Consider the following 12,357-nt stretch of genomic DNA (forward strand, 5'->3'; position numbering starts at 1 on the left):
TTGTCTTTTGTCAACGTGACACTTTTCTTTGCTGATTGGCCGTGTCGGGTGGTGGAGGGTTACGACACATTTATAAATAAACGCGATCTAACCCAAAAACCTTTATTATGGCTAAACTGTGCTGGTTGCCAGAGGTTTTAGTCCAATATCAAAACAAAAGTTACCTTTGGTTTAAACTCTTTAAACAAGACGCAAATCAAGACCGCTTGGCCTGTGAGTTCCTCGCGCTTTCCAGCCTCTTCAGTAGCTCCCGCTGTCGAATTTTCAGCTGCCGTTTCGTCTCCTCGAGTTGCTCCTCCTGACGCCGCAGGGTGCGCGAGTATTCCGTCGCTTTCTGCAGGATCTGCAGCGTGCCCGCCTTGCCGTTGTGCGCCAGCTCCGGGACGTGATCACGCAGCCGCAGGAAGCCGTTCCTGATGTCGCGACGCCGCTGCCGCTCGAGGTGGTTGTGTGTGCGCCACCACGCCCGGTACGACAGGGGCGGCACGGCGGCACCAGCGGGGCGCGGGTCGGGGCCGAAGCGTTTGGCGGCCGGGGGATTCTCCGGCGGGGGAGCGGCGTGGTTGTGGTGCTGGTGCACGAGCGGGATGTGGCCGCGCGATGCGTAGGCCGGGGCGGATCGCTGCTGCTGCTGCTGCTGGTTGTACTGGCGGACCGTGTTTGTGTTGTACACGGCGCGTACCGCCACGCTCTCCACGGTCACCACGTCAATCTCTCCATCTTCCTCATCGTCGTCGTCGTCGTCTGCAGAAGGGAAACGTGTACACGTCAGCAACGCAACGTAGAAGAATTCAACATTATAAACCTAAACTTGCACAGGTGCACGACCTGTTGAAATGGTGCAAGGACACACGCAACATTCGTGTAAGTTAACTTGACAACTTTAAGTTTATATCCTTAGTTCTTTCGGTAAAGTCACGTTGAAGGGAAACAACAAAATAATAAAATATATATAAAACAATAAAAATTCTCACGACGTTTCGACCATAACACAAACGACCGTTTGACTTTACCGAAAGAACTAAGAATATGAATTACTGCAGTCACGAAAGCTTTAAATCAAAACTTTAAGTTTATTGCAAACGAAGATGAACAAGCTAACACACGACCCAATAAAAAAACACACAACACAAAGCACCGTGCAAGTCCGCAGGGTCCACCACGGCCGAGGTCGCCACGAGCGGGACGGAGCAGGGCCCCGCTCCGCCGACCCCCGCGCGGCCGCCCTCCCCGGGGCTCCCGCCGCCGGGACCCGGCTCCGGGGGCACGGCGCGGGAGGCCGCGGGCAGGCGCGCGGAGGGCAGAGACGCGCCGCCGGCGAGGCCCCCCAACTTCTCGGCGGCCGGCTTCTCGGTCGCCGACTTATCCGGCGTGGCTCCGGCCGAGTCCAAGCCGCTCCACATGCAGTCCCGCAGCACCACGGCTTCCGCGCCGTGGATGGGGTCCGATAGGGCGCCGGGGCCCTCGGCGTCGTCGTCGTCCGGCGAGCCGGCGGTGCCGCCGTGGCACGGGCCGCCCGAGGGCAGCAACGGCGTCGGGCGCGCCCAGTTCGGCGGCAGGGGCGGCGTGGGCAGGAGCTCGAACTTTTTCCAAATGTCCTCGCCGGGCGCCGTGGACTGGTTGAAGTCCCAGGCGCGGTCATCGTCGTCGTCGTCGTAGAAGAAGAAGTAGAAGAAGGGCTGGCAGCGGTCGAAGTCGCGATCCCCGCCGGCAGCCATCGCGTGCGGGGCCGCGGCCGCACCCGGCGCCGAAGTTTATTGGCAGCAGCAGCCCCGCGGCCGCCCTTCTACGTCCACATGTGCCGCCGCTACTTTCGTCACGCGACACGCCGGGGAGGGGGTTTGTATTACACCCTCCTTGTTGATGTGGCGCTTAAAAGTATTCAGCAGGGGGCCGGTCTCGCCTGTAAATAAGCAACAAACAATAAAGAATGCAGCAGCGTCGTTAACAAAGCGAGCAAACATTTCACTCAATACGTCATCTCCATATATGTAAAAGGCAAAGTTGTGATTGTGTGTGTCTGTTCAAAATGTTTAGCGTACTTCCCCACATGCAACAAACTTGAAATTTGCCATGTGGGTACCTTCCAGACTGTACACCATGCAAACATTATAAAAATACACTTTATTTTTTTTTAGGGGAGCTCAATAATGCTTGTTTGTTTGCACGGCAAGTGAGCTGTAACGTCAAATCTGTCACGTGACCCGCGCATGTGGAAGCCTAACGCATTGTAGCGTAGTGGTTAGCGCTACGCCGCGCTACGAACCCGGCAACTCGAGTTCGATTCCCGCTCACGGCCACCACCGGTGACGATTATTTGTACCGGTCCTGGGCCTCCCCTAGGTCGACTCAGCCTCAAACGAGTAATTGTTGTGGTGTGTGAACATCGCCACTGGGGAGACAAAGGCCGGCCGGGTGTGGTGAATCCAAGTCCCGGGCGAAGCCGGGTAGTAACAGCTACTAGTGCTGTTAATAATTCACATTTCAATTTCATTAAGTGGGTTTACAAAATAAACCACGTGCCTACGCGGTCGTGCCAGATTTTAGGAAAGTGAACAACAGTTCAAAATTAATTCCAGCGTTTTACACAACTATTTTTTTTAAAAGGGGGTATTCGTTGAAAAGTCAAAAGTTGCCTCGATCGGAGGAGTGCAAGCGAGAAGGTCACAGACTGCCCAAAAATTCAGCGAGCCGCGTCTCGCACGCCGCAAATGCAGCGCAGCATTTAAGAATAAAGGGCACAGTAGAGTTGGGAAACAGGGCCGCGAGAAATGGATTAATCTCACCACAACAACACTATCCTGTAATTGGCGGAGAGTTCAGTTTTTCAGTTTCATTTATATTGCTAGAGCCCTGTGAGCCATTCGGCTCTTGAATTCGGGTGCAACTTTGGTGCCACCGCCAGCGGAGCAACTCGGGCCGGCGCTACCCTCTCCTCGCACCACCCCCCCCCACCCCCCCCCCCCACGAACTCACGCACGCCCCACTAAACACCCGCATGCACCCCCGTAGGGTCGCGAGGAGGGATCGCCTGGTGCGATGGGTTTTCACCCGAGGACGCCCCAGCAGGGACGTCCCGCGGTTTCCCCGGACCGGGAGATTGGCCGAGCCCCCCAGAACCGGATTACACGGGCCCCCCCCCCCCCAAAAGGGGGGGTAGAGCTTTACAGGCCGGCCGCGATGAAGCACGCGCAGCACGGGGGACGGTGCCCAAAGGCGAGCACCCTGCGGCGGTGTAAACAGTGGGGTGGGAGGGAACAGCCCCTAGGCATATAGGAGGATTCAAGAGAAAGGATTTGATTGGACGCGCGCAGGATGGCATCACGTGACCCGGGGACTAACGGGCTGTGAGGACATAAGGGGGGAAGGAGGGCGAATTGGGTTGACGCGTTGTGCATGAAGAGGGTGTAGGCGCAGCTTCCTTGTACCGAAAAAACAAGCTACGCCTTAACTTGTCGGAGCAAAAGAGTCTTGGCGCATGTTTGAGGCGTCTTGAATCAAACCGTTTCTTTATTTCTCAGTTGCACAAAAATGGGCGTTTTCTAAAGTTATATCATCGCCTGTTCACGTGCTGTATCATCCCTGTCGCACGGTCAAACGACTGTATCCACTCGCTCCCCACCGGCTCTTCCCGTAGCCCCCCGTTTATGCTGTGAAAACCGGAAGTGACGTCATGGGTTCAACCAAAGGAGCGTCTAACCACAGGGGGGATTTCTACACAGTTGGGGATATTCCAAATCAAAATATAACCAGACACACCTGATGACGACCGTTTGCGTTATGGTCGAAACGTCGTGAGAATTTTTATTGTTTTATATATATATTTTGTTATTTTATTGTTTCCCTTCAACATGACTTTACCGAAAGAGCTAAGAATATGAATATAACCAGTCCGTCAACAAATGTGTGACGGACGTACATCAAATGTATATACGGAAACAATAATACACTCGCTTTCTGTCTCATGGCTCTTACAGAGGGGTAAAGAGCGGTGGGACAGCGATCGGGCGCACTGCTGTGTTGTGTGGGTGACTCCGATCAGTGTGGGTACGGCGCGCGCACTTACAAATAAATAATTAAATTGATCATTAATTGATTCTGAGCGCCTGCTGCTTGTTGACACAACGGCTTAGTGCAATAATTAATTAATTACAAACAGCTGCGAGCGGGCGAGTTAACAACATTACGTCATCTGCGTGGGTAGGACGCGTGAGTGGGTGGGAGGGCTGTGGCTTTTACACCTGATGATGATTGCTGTGGCTTTCACACCTGATGATGATTGCTGTGGTTTTCACACCTGATGATGATTGCTGTGGTTTTCACACCTGATGATGATTGCTGTGGTTTTCACACCTGATGATGATTGCTGTGGTTTTCACACCTGATGATGATTGCTGTGGTTTTCACACCTGATGATGATTGCTGTGGTTTTCACACCTGATGATGATTGCTTCTTGTGTTGCAGTCGAAACGTCGTGATTTAATTGTATTGTTTTATATTTTTATTTTTTTATCGTTTCCCTTCTACGTGGTGGTGACTTTACCGAAAGAACCAAGAATATGAATCCCTGCAGTCACAAAAGCTTTAAATTAATGTCATTATTATTCTTAGCTCTTTCCGTAAAGTCACGTTGAAGGGAACACAATAAAATAATAAAATATATATAAAACAATAAAAAATGGTTTCCCTTCAACGTGACTTCACCGAAAGAGCTAAAAATATGAATTACTGCAGTCACGAAAGCTTTAAATCAGTAAAAATGTGTTGTTATTATTATATTTTGGTACTGGCAAAGGAGGTCTAATGATGGTCACTGCATCTTACGCGCTTCTGCGGCGGTCTGCAACACCCTTCCGATATTAGGAAGCAACTGGAGCTATATTCACTTTTTAAATCTAGATTGAAAACTTTATTTGGCTAGAACCGCTTTGTGTGCCGTGTTAGTTTGTTGTTGTCCTTGCCCGCCCGCTGCCCACACCTCCGATGAGCACGGTTGGCTACGTACGGTGCGAAAGTAGCAGCAGCGATCCGCCCCGGCCTACACATCGCGCGGCCACATCCCGCCCGTGCACCAGCAGCACCACCAGCAGCAGCACCACCAGCACCACCAGCAGCAGCACCACCAGCAGCAGCAGCAGCAGCACCAGCAGCAGCAGCAGCACCAGCAGCACCAGCACCACCACCAGCACCACCAGCAGCAGCAGCAGCACCACCACCAGCAGCACCACCACCAGCACCAGCAGCAGCAACAGCACCACCAGCAGCAGCAGCAGCACCAGCAGCACCACCACCAGCACCACCACCACCAGCAGCAACAGCAGCACCACCAGCAGCACCACCACCACCAGCACCACCACCAGCACCACCAGCAGCAGCACCACCACCAGCACCACCAGCAGCACCACCACCAGCACCACCAGCACCACCAGCAGCAGCACCAACACCAGCACCACCACCAGCACCACCACCACCAGCACCAGCAGCACCACCACCAGCACCAGCAGCAGCAGCAGCAGCACCACCACCAGCACCACCACCACCAGCACCAGCAGCACCACCACCAGCAGCACCAGCAGCAGCACCACCAGCAGCAGCAGCAGCACCACCACCAGCACCACCAGCAGCAGCACCACCACCAGCACCACCACCAGCACCACCACCAGCACCACCACCACCAGCACCAGCAGCACCACCACCAGCACCAGCAGCAGCACCACCACCAGCAGCAACAACAGCACCAGCAGCAGCACCACCAGCACCAGCAGCACCACCACCAGCACCAGCAGCAGCAGCAGCACCACCACCAGCACCACCACCACCAGCACCAGCAGCACCACCACCAGCAGCACCAGCAGCAGCACCACCAGCAGCAGCACCACCACCAGCACCACCAGCAGCAGCACCACCACCAGCACCACCACCAGCACCACCACCAGCACCACCACCAGCACCACCACCACCAGCACCAGCAGCACCACCACCAGCACCAGCAGCAGCAGCACCACCACCAGCAGCAACAGCAGCACCAGCAGCAGCACCACCAGCACCAGCAGCACCACCACCAGCACCAGCAGCAGCAGCACCAGCAGCAGCACCAGCAGCAGCACCACCACCAGCACCACCACCACCAGCACCAGCAGCACCACCACCAGCACCACCAGCACCAGCAGCAGCACAACTACGCCGCTCCCTCGCCGGAGAATCCCCCGGCTGCCAAACGCCTCCGCCCCGACGTGCACACCGCTGGTGCCCCCACGCCGCCCCCGTCGGCACGCGGGGCCCTCACGCAGAGCCGGGGCGGTGTTGGTTGGGCCACCTCGTCTCGTGCCAAGTCGACGGGCTGCCGCAGCCCTCGGAGCTCCGACTCGGGGAGTAACCACCACCATCACCATTACCACCACAATCACCACCATCACCATTACCACCACAATCACCACCATCACCATTACCACCATTACCACCACAATCACCATTACCACCACAATCACCACCATCACCATTACCACCATTACCACCACAATCACCATTACCACCACAATCACCATCACCACCACCATCACCACCACCACCATTACCACCACAATCACCACCACCACCATCATCACCACCACCACCACCATCACCACCATCACCATTACCACCACCATCACCATCACCACCACCACCACCATCACCACCACCATCACCACCACCACCACCACCATTACCACCACAATCACCACCACCACCATCACCACCATCACCATTACCAACACAATCACCATCACCACCACCACCATCACCACCATTACCACCACTATCACCACCACCATCACCACCACCATCACCACCACCTCCATCACCACCACCTCCATCACCATCACCACCACCATCACTACCACAATCACCATCACCACCACCATTACCACCACAATCACCACCACCATCACCACCACCTCCTCCATCACCACCACCACCATCACCACCACCATTACCACCACAATCACCATCACCACCACAATCACCATCACCACCACCATCACCACCACCACCATTACCACCACAATCACCACCATCACCACCACCACCATCACCGCCATCACCATTACCACCACAATCACCATCACTACCACAATCACCATCACCACCACCACCATTACCACCACAATCACCATCACCACCACCATCATAACCACCTCCTCCATCTCCACCACCACCACCATCACCACCACCATTACCACCACAATCACCATCACCACCACCACCATTACCACCACAATCACCATCACCACCACCATCATAACCACCTCCTCCATCTCCACCACCACCACCACCATCACCACCACCATCACCATCACCACCACCACCACCACCATTACCACCACAATCACCACCACCACCATCATCACCACCACGACCATCACCACCATCACCATTACCACCACAATCACCACCACCACCACCATCACCATCACCACCACCATTACCACCACAATCACCACCACCACCATCACCACCACCATCACCACCATTACCACCACAATCACCATCACCACCACCATCACCACCATTACCACCACTATCACCACCACCACCATCACCACCACCATCACCACCACCTCTATCACCACTACCTCCATCACCACCACCACCATCACCACCACCACCATCACCACCACCATCACTACCACAATCACCATCAACACCACCACCATTACCACCACAATCACTACCACCACCATCACCACCACCTCCTCCATCACAACCACCATCACCACCACCATTACCACCACAATCACCACCACCACCATCACCACCACCATCACCACCATCACCATTACCACCACAATCACCACCATCACCACCACCACCATCACCACCATCACCATTACCACCACAATCACCATTACCACCACCATCACCACCACCATCACCACCACCACCATTACCACCACAATGACAACCACCACCATCACCACCACCATCACCACCATCACCATTACCACCACAATCACCACCACCACCATCACCACCACCATCACCACCATCACCATTACCACCACAATCACCATTACCACCACCATCACCACCACCACCATCACCACCATCACCACCACCTCCATCACCACCACCTCGATCACCACCACCATCACCACCACCACCATCACCACCACCATCACGACGACAATCACCATCACCACCACCACCACCATTACCACCACAATCACCACCATCACCATTACCACCACAATCACCATTACCACCACCATCACCACCACCACCATCACCACCATCACCACCACCATCACCACCACCTCCATCACCACCACCTCGATCACCACCACCATCACCACCACCACCATCACCACCACCATCACTACCACAATCACCACCACCACCACCATTACCACCACAATCACCACCACCACCATCACCACCACCTCCTCCATCACCACCACCACCATCACCACCACCATTACCACCACAATCACCATCACCACCACAATCACCATCACCACCACCATCACCACCACCATCACCACCACCACCACCATTACCACCACAATCACCACCACCACCATCACCACCACCATCACCACCATCACCATTACCACCACATCACCATTACCACCACAATCACCATCACCACCACCATCACCACCACCACCACAATCACCACCATCAACACCACCACCACCATCACCACCATCACCATTACCACCACAATCACCATCACCACCATCACCACCACCATCACCACCACCACCATTACCACCACAATCACCACCACCACCATCACCACCACCACCATCACCACCATCACCATACCACCACAATCGCCATCACCACCACCACCATCACCACCATTACCACCACTATCACCATCACCACCACCACCATCACCACCACCATCACCACCACCTTCATCACCACCACCTCCATCACCACCACCATCACCACCATCACCACCACCACCATCACCACCTCCATCACCACCACCACCATCACCACCACCACCACCACCATCACCACCACCATCACCACCACCATTACCACCACAATCACCACTACCAGCACCATCACCACCATTACCACCACTATCACCATCACCACCACCATCACCACCACCATCACCACCATCGCCACCACCATCACCACCACCACCACCACCATCACCACCACCATCACCACCACCTCCATCACCACCATCACCACCACCATCACCACCTCCATCACCACCACCATCACCACCACCATCACCACCACCTCCATCACCACCACCATCACCACCACCACCATCACCACCATCACCACTACCATCACCACCATCACCACAACCTTCATCACCACCACCATCACCACCTCCACCACCACCTCCATCACCACCACCTCCATCACCACCACCATCACCACCATCACCACCACCATCACCACCACCATCACCACTACCATCACCACCACCATCACCACCACCACAACCTCCATCACCACCATCACCACCTCCACCACCACCTCCATCACCACCACCTCCATCACCACCACCTCCATCACCACCATCACCACCACCACCATGACCACCACCATCACCACTACCATCACCACCACCATCACCACCATCACCACCACCATCACCACCACCATCACCACTACCATCACCATTACCACCACCATCACCACCACCACAACCTCCACCACCACCTCCATCACACCACCTCCATCACCACCACCTCCATCACCACCATCACCACCACCATCACCACCACCATCACCACCACGATCACCACCACCATCACCACCACCGTCACCACCACTACCATCACCACCACCACCACCTCCATCACCACCACCATCACCACCACCATCACCACCACCATCACCACCACCTCCATCACCACCACCATCACCACCACCACCATCACCACCACCTCCATCACCACCACCCCCATCACCACCACCATCACCACCACCTCCATCACCACAACCATCACCACCACCACCATCACCACCACCACCACCATCACCACCACCACCACCATTACCACCACAATCACCACCACCACCATCACCACCATCACCATTACCACCACAATCACCATCACCACCACCATCACCACCATTACCACCACTATCACCATCACGACCACCACCACCACCATCACCATTACCATCACCACCACCACCATCACCACCACCATCACCACCATCACCACCACCACCATGACCACCACCATCACCACCACTACCATCACCACCACCATCACCATCATCACCACCATCACCACCACCATCATCACCACCATCACCACCACCACCATCACCACCACCATCACCACCACTACCATCACCACCATCACCACCACCACCACCACCACCATCACCACCACTACCATCACCATCACCACCACCATCACCATCATCACCACCACCACCATCACCACCATCACCACCACCACCACCATCACCACCACCACCACCATCACCACTACCACCACAATCACCATCACCACCACCATCACCACCACCATCACCACCACCATCACCACCATCACCACCACCATCACCACCACCACCATCACCACCACCACCATCACCACCACCATCACCACCACCATCACCACCACCTCCATCACCATCACCACCACCACCACCGCCATCACCACCACCATCACCACCACCATCACCACCACCTCCATCACCACCACCATCACCACCACCATCACCACCACCTCCATCACCATCACCACCACCATTACCACCACTATCACCACCACCATCACCACCACCATCACCACCACCATCACCACCATTACCACCACTATCACCACCACCACCATCACCACCACAATCACCACTGACCTGAGTGTTCCTGCGTGACTTCTGCATGACCTTGAGTCTCTGGTGGAGGTCGTAGACGTCACTGGATCCCACGGACTTCCCCTTCGCTTCCAGACGGCAAACTCTGCCACTTTCTCCTGCAACATCATCAACATCATCATTGTCGTCAACATCTTCAACATCAACATTGTCAACATCATCACTGTCGTCAACATCGTCAACATCATCATTGTCGTCAACATCGTCAACATCTTCAACATCAATCAACATTGTCAACATCATCAACATCATCATTGTCGTCAACATCGTCAACATCTTCAACATCAACATTGTCAACATCATCATTGAGATTGACACGGGGAGACAGAGAGAGACACGGTGAGACAGAGAGAGACACGGGGAGACAGAGAGAGACACGGTGAGACACAGAGAGAGAGACACGAGGAGACAGAGACACGGGGAAACAGAGAGAGATACGGGGAGACAGAGAGAGACACGGGGAGACAGAGACACGGGGAGACAGAGACACGGGGAGAGAGACACGTGGAGAGAGACACGGGGAGACACGGGGAGAGACACGGGGAGAGAGACACGTGGAGAGAGACACGTGGAGAGACACGGGGAGAGAGACACAGGGAGCGAGACACGGGGAGAGACACGGGGAGAGAGACACGTGGAGAGAGACACGTGGAGACGGAGAGAGACACTGTGAGAGAGACACGGGGAGAGACACGGAGAGACACGTGGAGAGAGACACGTGGAGAGAGAGACAGGGAGACACGTGGAGAGAGACACGTGGAGAGACACGGGGAGAGAGACACGGGGAGAGAGAGAGAGACACGGGGAGAGAGACACGGGGAGAGGGAGACACGGAGAGAGAGAGACACGTGGAGAGAGACACGGGGAGAGAGAGACACGTGGAGAGAGACACGGAGAGAGAGACACGTGGAGAGAGACACGGGGAGAGAGAGACACGTGGAGAGAGACACGTGGAGAGAGACACGGGGAGAGAGAGACACGTGGAGAGAGACACGGAGAGAAAGACACGTGGAGAGAGACACGGGGAGAGAGAGACACGTGGAGAGAGACACGTGGAGAGAGACACGGGGAGAGAGAGACACGTGGAGAGAGGCACGGGGAGAGAGACACGTGGAGAGAAAGACACGTGGAGAGAGACACGTGGAGAGACACGTGGAGAGAGACACGTGGAGAGAGACACGTGGAGAGAGACACGTGGAGACACGGGGAGAGAGACACGTGGAGACACGGGGAGAGAGACACGTGGAGAGAGACACGTGGAGAGAGACACGGGGAGAGAGAGACACGGGGAGAGAGAGACACGTGGAGAGAGACACGGAGAGAGAGACACGTGGAGAGAGACACGTGGAGAGAAAGACACGTGGAGAGAGACACGTGGAGAGAGACACGGAGAGAGAGACGTGGAGAGAGAGACACGTGGAGAGACACACGTGGAGAGAGACACGTGGAGAGAGACAGGGATGTGTGTACTTCAGGTGTACCGCACACACTGTATGCACTGT

The 12,357-nt window shown here is 55.4% G+C and overlaps 1 protein-coding gene across 1 annotated transcript; it reads right to left on the bottom strand.

Moving 5' to 3' along the window:
• Positions 1-115: 115 nt before the first annotated feature.
• LOC116937279 (N-myc proto-oncogene protein-like) lies at positions 116-10,980 on the bottom strand. Its single transcript, XM_032944347.2, has 3 exons — positions 10,838-10,980; positions 1,139-1,903; positions 116-744 (listed from the first exon to the last, which is right to left on the bottom strand). The coding sequence occupies exons 2-3, from the start codon at positions 1,716-1,718 to the stop codon at positions 197-199; spliced, it is 1,128 nt and encodes a 375-aa protein (XP_032800238.1). The 5' UTR covers positions 1,719-1,903; positions 10,838-10,980; the 3' UTR covers positions 116-196.
• Between the last annotated feature and the right edge of the window lie 1,377 nt (positions 10,981-12,357).

This window comes from Petromyzon marinus, unplaced genomic scaffold (genome assembly GCF_048934315.1).
Source record: "Petromyzon marinus isolate PM22_M1 ecotype Great Lakes invasive population unplaced genomic scaffold, UKy_Petmar_22M1.pri1.0 PM_G_Scaffold_131, whole genome shotgun sequence".
NCBI classification, from domain to species: domain Eukaryota; kingdom Metazoa; phylum Chordata; class Hyperoartia; order Petromyzontiformes; family Petromyzontidae; genus Petromyzon; species Petromyzon marinus.